A 23,381-nucleotide genomic window follows, 5' to 3' on the forward strand; every position below is an offset into this window, starting at 1 on the left:
TTGTATAGCGCTTCTAACTGGGACTTGGGAGTAAGGCCTGTATAGGCGAAATTCGATCGTCAGGTGGTAGGCCTTTCTATTAGTTTACACCATTTAATTATAACATAGCATAGCTGATGTACAAGACTTTAAAATAATTAATCCCAAAAGAAACCACGGATAATTTTTGTTATAAATCATAAGACTAAAATAAAAAAATAAAAAAATAACACTATTTAGTTCCAAAAAATTAATCTTTCCATTTTTTCTCAGATTACAACATACATGTAAAAATTCAAACTAGGATCACTCATCACAAAAAAAAATATATAATTTAATAGTTATCACGTTTATAATATGTATAATATGAAAGGTATATTTTTTAATACACAATTTTTTTATTATTAAATAATTAATAGTCTATTGCAGGCTTAACAAAATTGTAAAATAAAAAGTGCATAAACAAAAAATATATATTTGCATTTATAAAAACATTTAGTTTTAAAAATAGTTTCTGCAAAAAAATGTCAGGTAACCATATTAGTAGAAAAAATGAAAAATTGTCACAAGTTTACAATACAAATTATAGTGGCAAGTACAAAATATGACTATAAAGATATCTCATTTCTTGCTTTGAGTTAAAATATTAACATTTTATATCAAAAGAATAATCATATTAATTGCTTATAAAAACAGCAGCACAATTTTATTTTATTTGAAGCTTAAATTCAAAGGCTCATAGGACATTATATTCTTTGTTACAAAATATAAAATTAATATGAGCCTGAGGTAGTTAAAAAAGTGAGGTTCAATAAAATGCCCAAATTACATTAGTCTTATGTAATAATTCCATTAAGAGGAGGTAGGGTACATATTTAAATAATAAGTCTATATACTATTTTTACTAGTAAAATTACTTTTTTTAAATGTTTTATCAGTTATAAAGTTAAATTAAAATACTGGTATATTAAAAAGTAACAAGTAAAATTTAATCAAATATTTACACACAACAAAAGATTTAGGAGGGTATAAAACTACCTTTATTCTTTTCAAACAATAAAATAAACATAAAAAATAAAACAATAGTTCATTCAACTTAAATGAATAAATAAATGTATAAAAATAAAATAATTTCAATGGAATCTTCGTACTACCTAATGGTAAATATCAAAGATATAAATTAATATTTTTTAAGTGTCACTGTTAGACATCTTGGGTAAAAAATGATGATAAAACTACAAGCTGTAGTAATCATTATTAATCATTAAAACAGCTGAAACTAAACGGCTAATTTGTCAGACCTCCAGTAAATGAACATAATACCAAATTATTAGGTAAATGTAGCTAAAGAGTCAATTTTTTTTTAATTCAAACAAATTACCTCCTGTTAAAAAAAAAAATATATCTTACTACACTTGAATATCATAGTCTAGTTAAAAATTAAGCCCTTGATGGACCGTCAATTTGCATCGAGTGTAATACTTCGTCTAAAAGTTGCAATGCTCTATGTAAGTGTACCTAAAATATAGACGTTAGAATCATGTGAATTAAATATTTTATTAAAATAACATTATAGTTTAAAACTACAACCACTTCAAATAAATTTTTGTTTAACGTTGGTCTGTATAACGTTATATTTAATTTATAAACATGAAGAAAAGAAGTGATATTGATAATTTGATAATCTTAAAATATTGTGATGTAGTCTTAAATTGGACAATTTATGTATACAATATTTTTATTAATTGTAAATAGTTCATACTTCAATCCAACAAGGGGTTTCTTTTATGCTACTTCGTCGATAGTCTGGACCCCATCCTTTAACAAAACTAAGTCTCAATATACACAACCTTCTCAGATCGTCTACTCCAATACCAGCAGCAGCATTAAAACCTAATAAAAATTATATATTGTTGTTTAATACACTTGAAGATCATATATTTTATAACCCACATACTTATAGCTGGTGCAATACCGCCTACACTATGAGGTCCAGCCAAATGGCCTGCTACAGCAGCAGCTTGTGCCGCAGCTGCATTTTGAGCTGTTTCAGCTTGTTGGTGCATTTGTCTGTAGCATTGTCTTAAGTCAAACACCTATTAATCAACAAATAATCATAATGCAAAAAAATACATTTTATTACAATTTAGGTGGTGTTCAGCTAACATATAGCATTTGTTTAAGAATGGTTTTTTTTGGTAACAAGTATAAATCAAAAATTGTACCAAAAAGATACTTTTAAAAGTTGGCTTTTTACCATAAAAAGTATGTTTTGAGAATGTTTCTCCACTTTAATGGGAAATGTTAATACTATTTTTTAGTTTTAGGATTTATAATGCACCTTTAATAAACAATTTCTTAACAATAGACTGCGTGGCAAAATTAGTCCAAGAGTTAGTTATCGTTAATTGAATTAAATACAAAAACTCTTTTTACCTTACAAAATTTACAATGAAAGCTAAGAAATAAATGTAGTATGTAAATAATTGTGAAATATTTTAAACCTTAATTTATCTTAACTATAAATATATAGGAAAATGTAAAACTATTGTTCTCTACAGTGTGTATATTTGGTAAAAAAAGGCAAAAATTGTTGTAATACTATAAAATGAGGATACCTTAATGTATGCGTGCGGGTATATTTTATGCACTGCGTCACCAGGGGCTCGGCCAGCTTCTCTGTCTAAATAGTAAGATTGTACAAACACAGAATGATCACTTTGACATTTAAGCCAAACATCTCCTTCTCCTATCAAGTCGAGCTGGATGCCTTTACCAATGTGGAGCCTGTAATAAATAATGATTCATTTTTGAGAAAATTGTACTTTGATTATTTTTCATGGTCAAAAGCAAATATTACCTGGCTTTTTCACTCTGTTCAGTCCTATGAACATTACTCAGAGCACCTAAACAAAACCGATTACTTCCGGATGGATCGACATAACCATCAACTGTGACATGGGGACAAGTAGACGACACTTTGAATGTTTCACCAACTTGTGTATCTAGTTCAAAATAAGCAATCGAACACCAATATTCAGGAGCTGGTTGTGATGACAATAGTCCACTCAAACCCATTTCAGATACTCCCCCTGTCATATTAAAATAACAATAAAATACCATTACTACAAATCAATAAAATACAATTCTGAAAAAGTTGTTATACTTACAAAAAGTGGGATGCGGAGGTTGCATTGAATGTGTATAGGTGAGAGTGCTTTGAACGGTTCGGTTACCTGTAGTTGTACCAGGCATTGAGGCAGCCGGTCCCTGATAGTCATGAGGGGTTATTGTTTGGCTTGGTACTATAAATCAAATTGAATTCATTGTGTCTTAGTGAAATTAAAACTTAAATACAAATGTAATATAATTACACAAATTTTCATCTTCTTGTCCAGTAAACATACTTGAATTCTGCAAAGGCATATTAGGCGGTCCTACAGTAACAAATTTAAATATTAGTCGACTTGTAAATAATAGTATTATAAAATGTATAAAATTTCAATTGGAAACGTTAAGTACTTTAAAATACAATTTTATACTAATAATAAGCTATTAATTAAAATAAGAAATATAGTGCACTAATAATTACAAGAAAGAACGAAGTTTTCAATAGAATTGAATAGTAATAATTTTGAAAGTATTTCTTCTACTGTAAAAAAATTTGCTTAAAAAATAGTTATCAACAATTATAGTTACATTTTTCTTTAATTTCCAAAGTAGGCAATAACATGGATTTTTCTTAAAAAAATCTGGAAACGTTAGGGTTTTTCGATTAAATATTTTTGTTAGGTAATTAATTAAAATGTCCAAATTAGTTTTTTTTCAACTCATTAATTTCTCAATAATTGTTCTGTTTTTAATTGTCAGCGTTTATGTACATCGATAAAATTGCTATTATTTAAGTTAAATTAAGATATAAAAATCTCATAAAAGATTATTGCAAGATCAAATGGACACTTCTTATGAAATATAACATGTTTCAGTAGCCAAACAAAAAAGTCTTTTTCTATCCAAGCTTAAGTGTTATTCTTCGTTAGCAATTTGACATCATAGAAAAAATACTTTAAAAGTTGTTCACATTCAATTCCATGATTGATTAGTGATATTAGAACTAATAGTTATAATTACAAATATTAGTTACAGGACATTTAATGCCAAAATGGTGTTTGTGCAAAATGACACAAGTCAAAAATCATAGTTTTCCAGTAACCACAAAAAACATTATCATTTTATCATTTTAGTCTATAAATTAATATTTGTTTTACTTGAAATTGTTTATTAAAAATATAAAAGTGGTTAAATAAACCAATTCAAGTAAAAAATTATATAAATTTATAGATTAAAATGATGAAATAATATTTTTTGTATTGACTAAAAAACTATGATTTTTTACTTATGTCATTTCGCACAAACACCGTCCTAAATAGTATGACATTTATGAAATAAATATGATAAAATGCAGCATAAAGATCTACTAAATAGGCATAGACTATAATCAATATAATAGATATATTGTACAACAACATTGTAACTAATAGGGAGGGGGGGCCACATCAATAGGATCACCATTTTGATGAAACTTTTTACAGAGTACTGTCAAACTTGTTTAACTTTCGCGGAGAGTATATAATTTTTATGGTTAAGGGTTTTTATTATTATTTTATTTTATAACTGTGTATTTTGTCGTTTTACCCAATGATGTTAAGATAAATCTCTACGATGATCAGATCTTGTTGGTTATTTGAAGGGGTCAAATTTTAATATAGTTTTTCTTCCTCTATAATAGAAAGATAACTGCCGAAAAATTATTTAAGTTTAAAAGCACATAAAAGAAATAACTAACATCTTGAAAAAGAGGTGTACAATAGAATGACATTATATTTCAATATTCTTAAGTATGTCCATTATATATGTTATGTAATAACATTTTAGTTTTAAGCACTATACTTTATTTATATTTATAAATTAAAACAATTATTTTTAGGCACAAAAGATATAGTTGATTTAATATTTTATTTTTTATTAAAAAAAAAAAACGCTTGTTATTGTTTTAATTTATTTTGAAATAAAATAGCAATTGGACAAGTGCAAAGCGGGAAATTGGTAGTTTCGAAGCCTTTTAAATGTAGGATAGGCACTTTGTAAAACACAAGTTTAGGGTCCTCGTAGATCCATAGATTATATTTTTTAAATTTATGTTCAAGATTTCAATTATCATACTGAACAGAACTTACTATTTGGGGATATATGTGAAGGAGTACCAGGCATCCAATTGTTACACGATTCGGTCTTAATTTGCACTTGAGAGCTTATACCGATTTGATGACTAGGTCGTTGTTGCTGTGGTTGTGGTTGTGAAGATCGAAACATACCAATATCTCCTACAAATAACGACGTACTACTAATAACTACACATGCACTATATCAGAATTAAAGAATATAAATATCATTCTAAACTTCATTACAACTATGTTAAAAAACATGCATCAATTTAAAAATTAAATATATGTTAATTACATAAACAGGTAATCATTTTATCGTGAACCACACAATATCTCATAGGGTTAACTAGGTATTACATTTTTTTTTTTAACAATGTTATTATACAAGGTAATCTCAATTTTTTACATTTTGTTTTTAGTTTTTATCCCCTCCCAACTAAGTTTTTTTGATAGTAACTTTTTAAACTTAAATGGTATCGCATACATTTTATTAACTTTTTAAATTGATAATAAGGTACTTAAAATTTTGACTAGTTGATAACCAGTTTTGGATAACCATTTTTAAAGTTATTGAAGTTTTAAGTTTAGGGCAAGAGGAAAGGTGGAGTGTAGTATTATTTTTATCTATGTGCACTTTCCCTCCTGTCCTAATTTTTAAAATCTTATAACTTTAAAAATAGTTGTCCAAAACTGGTTATCAACCATTCAAAATTTTAAGTACATTATCATCAATTTAAAAAGTTAATAAAATTTTGTGTTACCGTTTAAGTTTCAAAATTTGCTATCAAAAAAACTAAGTTGGGAGGGAGTAAAAATAAAATAAAAATGTGAAAAATTGAGATAACTTTGTATAAAAATATTATAAAGAAAAAATATTATACCTAGTAAACCCTATGGGATATTGAGTGGTTCACGATAAAATTACCACCCTGTATATATATGTATTAATGTATTTATTCTATTTACCGGGTGGTTGGGATACAGTTGATTGAGATACGTCGGTGACTGGATTTTGTTGATGGTATATGGGTGGTAAGTGATGCTGCACAGTTACGGCTGGGCTATTCCCAGACACGTCACTATCCATATTGGAACTACTAACCTGACTAGAACCAGGTGGTGATGGAGACATTCCTCCTCCCCCAGCCGTATACTCATCTCTCAGACCTATTATTCTCCCAGAACCATTAGTCGATGTACCACTTTGAAGTGTAAGGCCACTTAAATCTTAAATGTAAAAAATGTATGAATATTTTTAAATGTGATAAAATGTTTTTTTTTAAATTAAATTAAAATATTAATTTACCTATACCGGGTGATACAACTCTTTCATAATGATACGGATTTACACATACTGAATCACATTTTAAATCAAAAGCATACTGGCAGTATTTTAAATGTTTGAGCTCATTTTTATGCAAATCTGGCCATCGCCATATCCTTGCATAAATAACATGTGGGAAACCTTTACGTCCAGCTACCTGTAAGTAAAATGAAAGACGTATTAATCAAGAAAAATATATAAAAGTTATTCAGCCACAAATAAAAATAATTAAAACACACAAAAACTATATGTAATATAAAATATACCTGTAATCTCCCATCTAATGTTCTTTGTATAGTAACACATTTACTTGGGTGAGAACCATTTGTGGTTATAGCCAAAATAAGGCTATCTAATTCATCTCTTTTTTCCTAAAGAAACACATTTCTGTATTGATAAACCCATTAAAAACAACTACTGGTAAACACTATCATAAAAATCTAACTAAATGTAAAAATTACATACCTTAAGCTTCTTAACTAAAGATTCTATAGCTCGTTTAGCAAAGCCTTCACTTTCCCATCCTTGTCGGTGGCACATCAAACTGTGAACAATACTTAAGCAAGCATCAGCTGAGGTTGGGGCACTGGTCTGTTGCATTTCTCTGGCTATAAGCGAATATATTTCATTAAACAAATATATTATATTATTTTATAATTAGAATAAATTTCAAATAAAATTATTACATTTTGAGGCAAATGGAAGGTATAAATACAATATTAAGAATGAATATACAACTTTTGAGTTAATTTATTGTAATTTTAGGAGTCCCCTTTGCAATTACTTCACAGGAGGCAGAAATCAAAATACCTATAATCTCCACTTAAATCTTAATTTGAATATTTATAGGTTAGGTATTTTTGACTTTAAATGCCAGTTAACATGTTTGACTGAACGCACAGACTAACTACTTTAATACTTAACACAATAATCATAAAACTCATAACACAAATCAAATTTCTAATTCTACTTGAGTTGACCGTGTGAGTATAGTTGTTTGTACTGTAATATCTATTTGAATTAATTTATCATACTTGGTTGAGGAGCTGGTGGATGCTGTATTTGTTGTGGCTGAGCTTGTGCGTACTGTTGAGACATCATATGTGCGTCTGTTTCCATAATAAACTTATTAAAATAAATAATTCGAAGTACAAATTGATTAATAATAAAAAAAAAACAAAGAAGCAATTTGATTGCCAAAAAATTACACCGCCGCCAACATTTGTTGTTGTAATCGTTTTTGTTTTGTTTTGAATGGGCGTGTTTTTGTCAAGGGCTTCCCAAAATTTTAACCCGCGAAAATTGAAAAAATGTATAATTTTATGAGCAGCTGTAGCTTGTAATCAGTGATTTTTCGTTTTTGCTTATACTGCGAAAAGCCAAATGGCAAATATTCTGAATTCAGTCTTATGACTTATATTCAGACCTCAGTATTCTTGTGTGTGTCAAGTCATTAGTTACAAAAAACTTCTCCAAACTTATTTCTTATTTTCTGTGTAGAATAATTTTATTAAGTTGACAATTTAGCTAGTAGTTTTTACAACACAAATCTATATTGACTACATTTTTTCAGACGAAGAGGAATTTTGCGTGTGAAAAAGATACAAATTTAGAAATAAATCGGTTAGAATTTTGCTATGTATCTCGAACATAATTATAGTATTATACGTATAAACAGTTTTATTAAATTTAAGTTGCCGAATGTATTGCTTGTCAAAGGACGCAGCATACTATTCTATTTCAATATTATTAGTGAAGAAAAAAATTTTAAATATTGATAAGACATATTTAATGCTTAGAAACGTTAAGTATACAGTATATTAGTTTAACCTTATTTCTTGATAAAAATGGATAGGGAATTTTCATAGACAAGCATGAAGCAACACTAGTTTTATGATAACAATATTAGTACAACATATTTACCAGTGCCCATACCTGAATAACTACACTAAATTTCCTTTTGTAAAAAGGCTCATTGGTACTTGTGGGGTTTATTGAGCCTATTATTATTCTTTAGTGAATTGAATAATTTCATTAGAGAACAATTACTTTATTACTTAAACTCATAAGATTTAGATATTCTTGTCTAGAACAACTAAAGAATTTAAGATAAATTTGTAAAATGTATTTTCACAATAACTATTAACTATAGTTTTATTATTATTATGAGGCTCTCGTAGTATTACAATATAATGTAGTGGCTACTAAACTCGTCTAGGGTATGTTCTATTGTACATAATCAACATGATATTTTTCACTTTTATAGACAGTCAACTGATGTAAAGAACAATAATTATGATTAGGACTGGATTCTCGATTATGTTTCTAACTAGTGTGGACTAATGCCAATTTAAATACACTTTTAATTAGAAGTTACCCTTAATTGATTATAATATATGCCTACAGGCTTTGTCCATCATGGCTAATGGCCATTTTATTTTGATTTACTAAATGTTAGTGTTAAAAGGTAAAAAGACTCAAAATGATCACCAGTTACTGTTCAGTCATTAAAAATTAAATGTTGACAAATTATATAATTTATAATTTTTGATTAATCATGGTAATCAATATAAATAATACAAATAAAATTGTATATTAAAGTGGCAATACTATTAAGTATACAACCAAAAGTTTTCATTATTTTATTAAACTATAAAATTATTAAAAATATAAAAAATTTGTTCCATTCATATAAAAGCAAATGTTAGTAATGTAAATCATTTGTACAACTTAAAATTACAGTTATTAATAAAAATGTGTATGCTGTAAATTGTGTATACAATAAAAAACAATTAATTCATTATAATCACACCTAATAGTAAGGTTAAAAAAAATTAAATTTAAGAGCAAATACATAGAATACATTACAAATTATAGGTATTAATTATTTACATACATTAAGTGCACTTTTAGTGATATTGTAATAAATAGAATGTCGATTTTATTTCCACTCAAATGTCTTAATTGTTTAATTTCGTTCTACTAATACTTTTCCCTCTCTTAACATTTTGTTTTGTTTTTTGTTTACTTTTTTCTGAAAAAATAAATATTATTAATACAAGCTATACATTTTATTTTATTCTTTTCTAATATTTATATATAGACTAAACAAAAAGTCGTAACCCAATTCCTTAATTTTTTTTTTTTTAAACTAAAGCCATATATTTTTATACTTTCATCAAAAAGGGCAGTATCACAATTATGTTATTTAGAATCTGTTTACTAGACTACAGTGCTGCCTTTTTTATCTCTAATAAAAATACACATGGTATCCGTTAAAAAAAAAATTAAGAAATTAATTATGATGTTTTTACTGCATCAGTTGATATGTTTGAACACTTAATAATTCAGGTTGTTTATAACCTGTTATATAACTAAAAACCTACCTTTATAACTTTAGGGCTATTTTCTTTTGAAGGTATATTTGAATCAGATCCATTTAATGATATAAGGCTAGAGCTCACAGACGTTGATGTAGAACTCACTACTAATTCACTGGTATCGACAAGAAAATTCTGTAAGATCTCTCGTCTCAATGTGGTGTTAACACAATCTGGATAATCAAATTGTTTCCTCTTTGGTGTTTCACCTGTAAAATAAATAGTGTTACATTGAAATTCACAATATGCTTGTACTGACTTTAATTGTACTATTACCTGATGGTTCACATTGCTTAGCTTCGTTTAAAAACATGTTTATATTAGTTTCTTGTCTGAAAAATTCTTCTTTGACACATAAGCTACCAGTACCAACGCTATCGACCTGTTTTTCATTTAATGCTGACAGTTTTGAATGAAACTCGTTAGTATTGTTCTCAGACTCTTTGAACAAAATGTTTGCTTCTTTAATGGTTTCGGACATATTATCAGTAATATTCTGTAAATAGAACAATACAATGTAACACAATTTTTTTTCTTTAAAAATTATGGCAATTAATGTACAATGTAAATCTCACCACAATGTTTTCTTCAACTCTTTCAATTTCTTTATTGATATTCTGTGTCAAACGTCCAAATTCGGATGATATGTTATTTTGTAGCTGTAATAATGTCTCTTGGTTTGACGCACATGTATGTGAGAGTTCATGGAATTGAGCTCCATTAGAAATTATATTTAAAGTTGATTGACTCTATACATAAAATATAAATAAAACAGTTAAATTAAGAGTTCTCAAAATATAAACTTGACAGAAAAAAAAATTTGATTTAAGTTTTTTGATAATGTAATCATGGTTGTCGTGTGAAAAATAATCTGTTGCTTGATACAAATAAATTGTTATATATTGTTTAAAACTAAATATGTTCTTTATATTTTGTTTTAATAAGTTAGAATAAGTATAGACAATATGACAATAATAAAATTATAATTTTTTTAAATTATTATTATTTACCTCATTAGTAAGATATTCTATTGGTTCTAATAAATCAGAGGTTTGCTTATGAATTCTTTCCAATGACGTTATACCCTGACTCATGTGTTCTTTTTCCTCGTTTTGTTTTGCAAACATTTCTGTCAATTTATCATTATGACTTACATAGTCTGCTTTTATAGCATTGAAGGGCTTTGTGTCACTGACAATATCAATGTCTTTTAAAAATAGTGACATATAACTGACAAAGTTATCCTTAATTTTATTAATTTTCTAAAAATAATAATAATAATAATAATGAACACTAGCTTTTAATAAGATTTCAGATTATTTTACCTCCAACGATTCCTGTTTTTCAATATCCATTTGTTCATAACACTTCTTCAAATGGTTCATAACATGTTCGATAGATTTATTAGATTTATTCTGAAGATTGAAACGATATTTAATCTCATTTAAAATTTCATTTATGTTTTTGTTATGCAATTTCGTCTGAAAACATTTTTTTTTTTTTTATTGATCAATGATGAACAAAGATGATCGGTGCATCAATATTAAAGCGATGTAAAAAAATGTGCCACCACAAGAATTATGTCATAGGTAAATATTATTAGGAACAAATACTAAGAAAAAAATGTTAAATAGTACAACTGTTTGTAAATTATTAACCTCGCTTATGTGTTTGATAATAGTATTATGATATGAATCCATAGAAGCAACAACATGACTTATAGTTTGTGATTTTTGTGTGATCGCAGATTTTAGTTGTTGCATTTCCATTAACAAATTTTTAACTCCTTGTTCTATCTCACCACTTCCATTTTGTCCGAGATCAAGTGCTTTAATTATCTACGTAAATAATTATTTTTTAGAAATATAATTGTTAATATTTGTGATTAGGCAATAATTGTATATTAATTATATCTTACCTCATTTTTCATACATGAAAAAACTTTATTAGTTGTATCAGTGTTGTCATTTACTTTGCCCACAACCGTTTTTAATTCATTTAATATACAATAATGCTGATTGTACATATCATCTACAATAATCATAATTGAACATATAATATGTAAAATGTCATAATTTAATACAAAACAAATATTTTACCATTAAGCTTATTTTGTGTGTCTAAATATTCTCTATTTTTGCTTTCAAACAATGCTAGAGTATTTGAGAATGATGCATTAGTTTCCGAAACACGGTTTTTCAATTTATCAATGGCCGACTCGTTGATTCTTTCAACATTACTAAATAAGTATAATTATAATTAATTATTGTTAGTAAAATAATCTTGGCTCAAACCTAGGCATTATTTGGATACAAAAAAACATACTTCCAAATAATGATTTCTTAGAACAATTTTATTATATTATTTATTTAAATAAAAAGGATTAACAACCGCCAGTAGCTGAGATTCGAATCGACCGTGCATTGTTACACTGCCACCTTATCTCATTCCGCCACACGCCTGCACTCAAATTGTAAAGGATATATAGTAAATAAAAATGTATTTAAAAATCATTTATTATTTTAAGAAAAAGTGTCCCGGTTTCTTTGTACAACATTAATTTCTACTTAAAAACAGGTAATATTTTATGAAAACTATAATATATTATTGAAACTCACATTGTACGTTCAATTTTATCGTGTAACTTTTTGTTATCATTTTCATAAACTTCTGCTAACGTTCTTAAATTTGTCGCTTCTCTATCAAGTTTAACAATAAGGCTGTCTCTTCTATCTTTCTCGTCCATCGTTCTAATCAAGTCCACTTTTAAATCTCTCATAATTTCCTAAAATTAAAAAAAAAAAGTAAATTATAAAGGTATAATTTAATAATAAAAAAATAATAATGTACTTCTTTTCTGTTTAATTCTTCATTTACAGCTCTTATTGTAGCAATTTTTTCACATATATCGGCTTCATTTTTTTCTAATCTTAATACCATGTCGTTATAGTTTTCCTCAGCAACATACACACCATTCTTATCTCTAGTTGCACATAAATCCCGTTTAAGTTTTTCAATCTCATCCGTATACTCCTATAAGAAAAAAAACAATAACAAAATAAATCACAGTTCATCAATATAGAGCAAGTAAAAAACAATATACTACTGTACTTTTATCAAAGCTTTTTTTGTAAATTTTTGATTGACTTCTGGTTTATTTTTAATGTTTTTAGCTCTGGAAGCATAATCCAAAGTGCTTAAGGTCTCTTCAACATTACAATGTGATGGTGACACAGTTGCAATAATTGATGTTTTTGTTTTACCCCCCAAGGAATCTTGTAGTAAACGAGTAAGTTTAGACTCTCTGCAATAATATTTTATTTGTTAGGTATTGATTTTATAACTTGATTTACTTTTGATTATCAAACAAATTTTTATACAATATTGTAATTGCCATTTTTTTATCAGCCATGATGATACATGACGATTAAATATTCGAGACACATAATATATATATTCTTATGAATCAAATTAACCTGTATGGAATATGAGGGGTTTGCTCTACTAGAGATGTAATGCAACGTCCAAGTGTTAATAATGATTTGTTAATATTTCCAGCTTCACAAGCACGCCTGTCAATAGCACCCGAACGTCCAATATTTTCGCTACCCGCCAAATCTACGAGATTTAACTTGCCAACTCTAACAATGTCTTCACTTTCAATTGTTGATTCTTTTATATGTACAGTTATAGTAAATATTGTATGCGATCGACTAAAAAAAAATATATTTTTTATACCTTATTCTAATACACATTTTTGATAATTAGTAAATTAGTACTTCTTAGAAGTCTCAAGGGTATTTACCTGGATTGAGCATTCATTAACGTTGCAGCTGTTTGTCGTCTCTTAGACCCTTTTTCAAGTAACTTGTACACTTCGTCTTTATTACCTACAATGACTTCTTCTAAACCGCGTACAATAACTGATCCTTTCTTTTCTTCAAAAATTCTAAATTGAAAAACCATAAATTACGTGATTGTTAATGAAACTCTTATAAAGGTAATATAATTAATTGTGATTTTAATTTTGCCATAGCCTAAAAATAGTATATTATGCAAGTTATCATAAGGGTTTCCCTCTATTATGAAACCAATTTCTATTTTGTTATGTGTAATTATAGAACTAATCAATTTTTACTTTGTATTATCAACTCTGTATTAAATTTTTAACTAAAAAAAAAAGGTTAAATAGATGATTATTAAATGATATTACCATGTGATTCTTTTAAAGCCCTACACTAGTTTACTCTTATAATAATTGCAATTTTAAAAAGTTTCTTTTTTAAAATATCTTTGTTTATGTTTTTTTTATACAGAACCAATGAAGGGAAACAACTGTTGACCACATGACTTCCCTTTCTAGGGATTTATCAACTTTTAAAACTTAAATGTTAACATATATATTTTCTTAACTTTTTAAATTAATAATAATTTGCTAAAAATATTGACTGGTCGACAACCAGTTTTGAATAAATAGTTTTAAAGATTAAAATGTAGAATGGGAGGAAGAGTGGAAAGTAGAGTTATTTTATCCACGCACATTTCTTAACTGCACTCCACCTACCGTCCTAAATTTTAAGCTTAAGTAACTTTAAAAATAATTATTTAAAACTGGTTATCAAAAGTCAATTTTTTCAATAAATTATTTTTAATTTAAAAAACTTATTTAAGTTTTTATAAGTTGATAAAGCTCTAGCAAATACTAAAATAGATATAAATTTGAATACTGTCTAATATTGTATTAGAACAAATGTACCTTAAAGATTTATGAATAACCTCTTCAGAAGTAGAAAGAAGGTCAAAGATTTCTTCATTGTACAGTTCTAAAAATGAGGCTCTCACTGTATGTTCAACTTGTAAAAGTCTTAGCTCATCAAACATATGGCTTAAAGCACGTGGAATAATACCAGACACTGGATCCTGAAATCATTTTTAATATTATGTTTACAATCAGAAGACAATATTCAATAGACCATTAATAGATTTTTTTGAAAAATCTTTTTTTTTATTCAATTCAAGAAATTTATTAATAAAATAAATAACATACTTTAGTTAGAAAATTTTGTTACAAAATTGTGGAGCTCTATTTTTAAAATATGTTAATGGCCATTTATAATTAAATTTGACAACAAACCTTATTCCAAGATACTTTTGAATGACCATTTAATCTTTCTCCTTCCATTGTAAATGTTTTTCCGGTTCCTGTTTGTCCATAAGCAAATACAGTACAATTGTATCCATCTAATACTTCTTTGATTAACGGATACACAACACAATTATACACATCAACCTAAATTACAAAATAATTTAAGTAATAACCTTTATTTAGGTAATTATTAAAATTATCATACTTGTTTTGAATTTTGTCCAAAAACTTTATCAAAATGAAATGTTTTTGTTCGGCGATCTGACATAATTGTCTTTTCTGTCACAACTACTTCCTTTTGGTTTTGTGACACTTCTACAACTGGCAAGCCTTTACTTTTATCAGCATCAGTCATGGGTCTTTATATTGGAAAAACAATAATTAAATAGTTCAATTTCATTGTAAAAACAAATATTTTAGAGTTTATGATTATCGGGTTATATATTAGATATATTTTTTCTCTAGCATTTAAAAGGGTATTAACAGCATATCAAATGGTAATAATCAATAGTTAAGAGACTTGAAATTGAATAAGATGTAGAATACCGAGCTCTATGGAGGTGTAGGACTAGGGTGGCTGAACCCATGTAGTTGAGTGTAAGGCAAAGATAAAGATGAAGATAGAAACTTGAAATATATGTTGAACTAACATTTTAAGTTTTAAGAAAAAATTATAATATTTGTTTTCTTATTTAGAAGATTGCAGTTACATTCAAAGCAAATTTATAATTTTCCTAATCTGACATAATTTTCAATATATTTCATAATTCAGTTTTAAAAATATGTTTAGGTACTTCAGCAGGGGTGGCCACTACGAGTTCCACGTGCCGCAATGCGGCTCTTGAAACCAAGCTTAGAGTAAAATTAAGAAGTCGTTATTATAGATTGACACGGCATTAGTGGCGCTTTTCAGTATGTTTAGCCCAAACTAGTAAATTTGCAGCTCCCAAACCTTGGCCACCCCTGTACTATAATATTCAACCAAAAGTAAATATGAAACCTATCTTTACATTGTAATATTATTAATAAATCATGGACTTCTTTCTAGACTGAATCTTTCAAACCCTAGATATTTTCATACTGTGGAGCGAGAAAATTCACAGCACATGTATTCGCCTATATCTTTTATTAATAACTAAAACAGACACTATACTGTGTTCGGTGAGAGAAGACTTTCTGCACTAACCAAAGTCGGTCAATACCTCATTGCTTATCTCACCTAAGACAAGTACATTAAGCCTTCTAAAGCTAAATGGAGAAAAAACATTTTTAAAGAGTACTTTTGAGAAAAAATAAATTACTATAGTAAAATTATTAAACTAAAAAAAAAAATTGGTTTATAACTACAAAAGTATTATATCCACGATGAATGAAATATAAAACGTAAATAACTAAAATATAAATCTAATAACAACAAAATTACCTGACTCTGACAAAAACTTCTATAGGTTTCTCAGGCGAGGAACCCTTTTTTTGGAAAAGATGGTCAGCCATAATTTGTAAAATATAAATAAAAACACCAAGTAAACACGGCAATTTAAAAGTAAGTTTATAGCACTCAGCAACGCACTGCGGAATGTGTTAAGCTTAAATAATTTTTTAGATATTAAATATTATTTGGTGAAACTTATGATTTGGTGGCAGGTGAACGCATAAAAGTATAAAACACAATAGAAAATACAAATAGTAACATAGCCTAAACCTGTTACCTGTCGTAATTTAAATTGTAATGACTGCTGACTGGTAGTGGTATAACCGTTAAAACTCAAATTCTTAGATCGAAACTGTTATCATCTTTATCTGTCATTGGACTACTACATCCATGGGGCGTGACCATTTTAATTTCCTCATGGCATGAATATAGAACGGTTACAATTCAAATAATTCATGGAAGAAAAGACTTTCACTTGTTATTTAATTCACAGATTAGATTAAATTTTAATTTTAAAAAATCAATTTATTCTATTCTGTGTTTAATTAATCTTAGCTTCTATGCGAAGCTGAGGAGGCACTTTTATTAATGGTTTTTTGTTTTATTTTTCTGTAACACACGGAAATTTGTAGTTGTAAATTATTTTTTGTTGACCGTTGAACAACAAATAAATAAATCTAAATCAATACTATGATCATATTATTGTGGAAGTATGCCGTATGCCCGTATGGTACTCAACTTAATTCAAACAATATAGAATAATTGTTGAATCATTTCCATCACTAGTTAATATATATTATAATTTGCATAATGCGCCTCTAGGCACTAGCATACGCCCAATATTTGGGGAAGCTTGGGTATGCTAGTATGCATCTCTAAATTTGATTACATGTCATATATCTTATACATCGTAGGAATAACATTTCATAACATTATCAAGTTTAATCAGCACCACTTTTTTCTTTAGATACCTTAAATTTAACATCACTTATTAAGGTGTACCATAATACAAAACATATATTATAATATTTTACATATTTTATTATAACACATGGATTTTCAGTTTACTTATTGGATCATCCGATATTATTTTTGTTTTTGAGCCCTGTATCGGAATCCGAAAGCAGTAAGCACCCGTTGACATGAGTACGCACAGCCCTTCGCCCCTCGGAATCTTTTATTTATAATGATGTAAATTATTTACTATTCCTATTTCCTAATAGGCCTAATAGACTGTTATGTTAGACCGTAGGAATTACATAATAAATTATATATCATATCCTGTAAGATAGAAGACGTTTATTTTATTATTTACTTGTCATGTTTCATAATATATTTAAATGGAAAATTATGGCTCATGAATTATTACTGTTATAAACTTATGAGCACATTGCACAAATAAGATTATCTTCAATGAAGATCATCAATTATCTTAAATCGTGGTTATAAGGTATGTCTGCAATTTGTGATAACGAAAAAATGGTTGCTAGTGTTCTTATTATTTTATTCTGTGATAATAATTATCTTTATTATCTACTATACTCTATGGTTATATAAATCATTACATACCATAACATAATTTTATAACTATGATGATTCTATTATAAACCATAGTAATTAGTAAATAAAATAGATAAAACTTTTAAATTACGTAACGTAAGGCTTACGTTTATCAAGTAGTGATTAATTAAGTATATAATTTAATAAGATTAATAAATATTATTTTATGTATACTATACAAACTCGAATGTTACATTTTAGATTAAAATTTTTACCTGTACCACCTTGCTAAGCACTGTAATAATTGTTGTATTTAATTTAAAATCATGCGGTGTTTAATAGTTTTCGACAGTTTAAATGATATTGTATTTATGAAATGTGATACAAAGTTTTGCTTACATATAAGAAAATTAGCAATTTTACAAAATCTTATTAAACCAACAGAGGTACCTAGTTATTATTCTTTATTATACATGTTTTAATGGTAATGTTCATTGTATAATGCCTTAATTTCGTTTAGAATGAAGAAGAAGAAAATCCAGGCATTGATCCTGATATAATTCTTCAAATTTTTTCACCTATGGTCACATCTCAAAGAGTTATGAATTGTCATTTTTCAAATCGCTATAGCTCTATGCAATGTTTGAATGGGACAAATATTGTTTTTGATGAGGTAATTAAGTTTTTTTTTTAAATAATTGATCAAATATTTTATTTAAACTATAAAATGATTTGTTTTAGTATTTAGGTCATTTGTTTGTTTATATTGGAGACAAGGAGGTGATTTGGCAGCAAAAAGTTCTAAGTGTTGCGATACTATTTATTAAAAGAATTTGTGGCGCTGATGTATCATTGTTAGTATTACTCATTTTGTTAATTCAAATATTATGGGTGCAAATTAAAATCATAAGACTTATATACAGTAGTGATAAAATCTATAATCATAAATATATAGTCAATAACTGTAAACTATAATATAAATGGAAATTATTTTTACAATTTATTATTAGAGTATATCAAATAACAACTGATTAGTTATCTATTAGTAATCTAATAGTCTGTTATAGTGCCAGCATGGTCTAGTAGAATTCTATTCAATAAAATTTGCACTCGTAATTAATATTACTATGATAAGTAATTAATAGTTAATCGATTTATTAATACTGAATATTACGTAGATTGAAGTATAGTCGTCGCCGTAGATATTTAGTATCGAAACTGTTAGATGTTTGGTTAAAACAATCAAATGAAGAGCAGTGTGTCTTAGTTGAAGCAATTGAACAGTTAACAGTCAGCAATGAACTTTCTTCAGCTGCATTGGCTGCTGCTAAATCTGCAGCAGAAAAAATGAAACATAAATCGGCATTTTCTCGAGTGCATATACTTATAATGGTTCGGCAAAAATTTTTAACATTGTATTCTAGGTAACTCATTATACCTTATGCAGTTTTATATTTTATCTAATTACTATTTAATTGATTTTAGTCGAAACGCAAGTGATTTAGCTGCTGGTGATACATTGTTTTTAGCTCTTTTAGCTGATGCATTGCAACTAAATGATCCAGAATCTAACGCCGAAACTGATCTTGATGTAATAATGATTGAAAAAGAAAATACTATTTTAAAGGAAAATGGTAACCACTTAATTTTATTATTATATTGATTTTTTTATTCATGGTTATCAAATTAATTTTACGTGTTTCAGTGACTCGTCAAAAGGTTAGTAGTTTATTAGTTCTTTTGGGATATCATAAATTACAATTAAATGCAGTACACGTATCATATGTTACTGATGGTGTTCCATTGTTTATCATTCATGAGGTAAATTATTTAATTTTATCATATACTATGTTATTACATTGGTATCAAGTATAAATATAAATGATGTATTATAAATTGTTATTTTAGATTGGAAATGAAGTATTTAATAATAGTGTAATCGATTCACTTTCATCATTTTCTACAATACAAGAAATTCAAAACCGAGGGGTTATAGATCGTAATGCTCTTAAAGTTGCTTATGACACTATCGATTGCTCTATGAAAAAAATTATTGATTTGTTCAAGAAAAAAAATGCTCCTTTTGCACCTAGTCGAAGCGTTATGACTATTATTACTACTTTAGCGAGTAGATGGGAACCATTAAAAAAGTTTGAAAAAACAATATGTTATCTCTTCAGAGCTAATATTTATTAATTATGTATTATTAATTTTTTTGTAGAAAATATCTTGAATTTCTTAAGTGTAATGAAAACTTAGCATTGACTGCCATAGAGTCAAGTAATATCAACATAGTATGCAGCTTAAAAGATCTTCAACACCATTGCATGCTAAACGAATCATTAATTGATAGTTATACAAAAGAAGCAGTATGTGAGGCATCGGCTTTAGTTGCGACAATGTTAAGAGATTACACTTCATTTTTTGAAGTCAAAGCGTTAAATAATTTTACAATGCGATCATATCCTTTTTAATATTCTTTACTCTCCATTTTCTTTGTGTAGAGGGAATATATTATACAATAGGCTTTACTGCATAAAGATATTTTATCTTATAACAACTTAAAGAAGGTAACGCTTCAAACACACCTCTTAATGGTAGTTTAGCATTCTAAGTAAAGAATTTTCATTTAGTTTATGCATTTTTATTTATTCATTTTTTTTTATTACTAAATATTTAAAAAAAAAAATGTGTTAGATTTTTTTGTATTTATTATTATTTTATTTAAATTTGATTGTTTGTCCAAATCCAGACTAGTCTCATTAAATAATTAACAATTTAATATAAACTTTATTTAAAGAAAGCCAATTAATACATACACGAACAAAATTTAAACAAAACCATAACCTCCTAAGTTTCTATTTGTATACTTTTTTCTAGTTAACAATTTATAGAATTAAAAAGAGAGTGAAAAATATTTAACAACAAATTAAAAAATAATAAATATACAATTTTTTTGCTAAGTATTAAAATGGGAATAATTTGATTTATTAGCCAAATAGTCTATGATTTGGTGTTAAAACTCCATATATATGCTTGGATTATAAAAAGGGTCAAGGTCGAAGTTTTGGCAAAAAAAGAGTCTTCTATAATGTACATTAAAATACACTTTATAGTTTAATCATTTATATTGGCTTATAAAAAGAACTTCTCCAAAAAAATTCAACATTTTAAATACGGTCGTAGAAAATAAATGTTTATTATTTTTATTTGACTAATGTAAGTAATCCACCTTCCAGAAAAAAAAGTTAATTAATAACTTAAACCTTACAATTTTTCTAGATCATTCTAGACAAAATTTAAAATCAGGCCTATATTTTATAATATTGTTGATATACTTATTTATCAAGTGCACATATTCATAAAATCAACTGCATATTTTTAATTTCTTGCTACATCTTAAAATAAAGCCTGTCATATTTAAAAAAAAACATATTTGATTAAATATTTGCCTAATGAATAACTTAAAATATTCTATATTACGGATTTTCTTTAACTAAAGGTTAATTACGAGATCATCATTGAACATAAATAAATACTTAGAAGAATTTCCAGGTCTTGTACATTTTATTTATGTAGACCGAATGACACATCGAATGATTGCTCCTGGTTTAGAGTTTGCATCACAAGAAACACTCGAACTGACTAAAAAAAAGGTTTTAACCTTAAATTATGCATTATTTTTAAACAGTTTTTTTCTGAAATAAATTATATTTTAATATTTTGTTAAGGTGTGGTCAATGGTAAACTTCAGTAGACATCATTTACAAAATGGGCACTTTATTGTACTTTGGAAGGATACAACTTTTACATATTCATATTTCATGTGGTTTGAAGATCAGTCGGTATGACAAATTATTTAAGATTGACCTGTATGATTTTATTTTTTATTTAATAATGTTATTAGGGTACTTCACTAAAACCGAAATTGCAAGTAGCTTCTTCTGATGCATATCCAGGGATATTAACGGGTGATTATTATGAGTAAGTATTATGCGTTTTAAAGAATTACATAATGTTTATTTTATCATCTTCGGATTATTTATAATAAATACTAGACGAGGTACTGAGATCTGAAAATATATATTATTGTTTCTATTATTTTTTTTTAGAAAATTGTTGGAAATGTGTTTTCCGCGGATGCCCCAAGGAAAAGTGAGGTGCTTTGAGCTATTTTGTGTTCATTTAGGATTGGCGACTGCTTCTTGTGTTTTAGAACATTCTCGTAGATTATCAGCTACTGTTTGGGAAGTAACTGGGCGACCTAGTAACTTGTTGGACTTATTTTAAAATACTAAATGTAGAATGTTTTTTTTAATTGCTGTATAATTAAAATTAGTATAAGGTACCTTGTTGATCTCAAAATTATAACCCCATATGGCTTATGATTTTAATTGGCTTTTTAATGATAAGGTGTGTACTAGCAATTGTTTAAATGACATTTTTTATAGTCATATTTGAATGATGTTTTTTATTATCATTTTTTAAAACAAATTTAAATATAGTAGCAAAACTGTGTGATTTATACCAATTATCCTTACCAACTATGATTATTGTTATGCACTATCTTATTGTTTTTTTAATAATTATTATTTAATGTTCCATTTTATTGTAAATGTATATTTTAGATAATTTCTAAATTTAAAATCAAGTATTTTAATTATGGCAATCTATTATTATTTTATTCATTTATTAAAAGAAAAATTTTATTTGTACTTTTATGTATAATATTTTATAAATGTAAATTATTTAGTGTCAATATAAAGTAAAATTATTTTTTTCGTTTAATATAAGGTAATATAATATATTTATGGTTTTTCTTATACTACTGTTGAATGTTTTGTTGTATTTTGTACAAATACATTTATGCACAGTATGCACAATGGCAATAATAAGGCAGTTCTGGAAGAGACAAGTTTGCCTAAACTAAATTCTCATCAAGTGAGTACAATGTCACTATCCGGAGAAAAAAAAGATCTAGCTCGACAATTAAAAGAATTTTGATAAAAAAAAAAAACGTTTGAAATTAGAGAAAACAAAATGTTGGGAATTTACAGCGCTATCGAATAATATCGATTAACGAATACATTAATGTTTTGCATATCTTGTATCAAATTCGTTTGAATAACAAGTAAAATTATTTTTATTTAGTATAATATATATAGATGTGTATATATACAGGGTGTTCAAAAATTTCGAAAACGGCAATTTTTAGAGCCGTTATTGTTTTATTTTTTTCCAAATTTTGACTTGGATGTTGGTAGGTGTTATTTTATGCAAATTTAAGGTTTAATGCCTTAACCGTTACTCTACCATTTTATTTCTGAAGATAACAATTTGAAACGATGTGCAATAACTGGTATATTTCAACCCCTTTGTGCATTTTTCTGTTATC

At 27.0% G+C, this 23,381-nt stretch overlaps 2 protein-coding genes across 2 annotated transcripts; one reads left to right on the forward strand and one right to left on the reverse strand.

Annotated features, from left to right (window-relative positions):
• Positions 1-550: 550 nt before the first annotated feature.
• Positions 551-16,797, reverse strand: LOC126833835 (kinesin-like protein KIF11). Its single transcript, XM_050565397.1, has 30 exons — positions 16,478-16,797; positions 15,260-15,413; positions 15,043-15,198; positions 14,665-14,828; positions 13,714-13,857; positions 13,385-13,621; positions 13,020-13,212; positions 12,759-12,941; positions 12,527-12,693; positions 12,008-12,147; positions 11,827-11,939; positions 11,567-11,746; positions 11,234-11,389; positions 10,919-11,170; positions 10,484-10,657; positions 10,185-10,404; positions 9,915-10,117; positions 7,563-7,794; positions 6,994-7,136; positions 6,795-6,899; positions 6,511-6,685; positions 6,171-6,431; positions 5,217-5,363; positions 3,354-3,416; positions 3,150-3,284; positions 2,840-3,071; positions 2,598-2,766; positions 1,937-2,075; positions 1,742-1,872; positions 551-1,497 (listed from the first exon to the last, which is right to left on the reverse strand). The coding sequence occupies exons 1-30, from the start codon at positions 16,546-16,548 to the stop codon at positions 1,420-1,422; spliced, it is 4,917 nt and encodes a 1,638-aa protein (XP_050421354.1). The 5' UTR covers positions 16,549-16,797; the 3' UTR covers positions 551-1,419.
• Positions 16,798-18,168: 1,371 nt separating this feature from the next.
• LOC126833377 (uncharacterized) lies at positions 18,169-22,594 on the forward strand. Its single transcript, XM_050564674.1, has 12 exons — positions 18,169-18,432; positions 18,507-18,659; positions 18,728-18,840; positions 19,165-19,410; positions 19,472-19,620; positions 19,692-19,807; positions 19,895-20,136; positions 20,208-20,446; positions 21,497-21,642; positions 21,718-21,831; positions 21,894-21,970; positions 22,099-22,594. The coding sequence occupies exons 1-12, from the start codon at positions 18,313-18,315 to the stop codon at positions 22,274-22,276; spliced, it is 1,893 nt and encodes a 630-aa protein (XP_050420631.1). The 5' UTR covers positions 18,169-18,312; the 3' UTR covers positions 22,277-22,594.
• The last annotated feature ends 787 nt before the right edge of the window (positions 22,595-23,381 follow it).

This window comes from Adelges cooleyi, unplaced genomic scaffold (assembly GCF_023614345.1).
Source record: "Adelges cooleyi isolate 19-005CV unplaced genomic scaffold, UGA_ACOO_1.1 ACOO_flye_CR_arks_rails_tigmint_CR_PRNA_2, whole genome shotgun sequence".
NCBI lineage: Eukaryota > Metazoa > Arthropoda > Insecta > Hemiptera > Adelgidae > Adelges > Adelges cooleyi.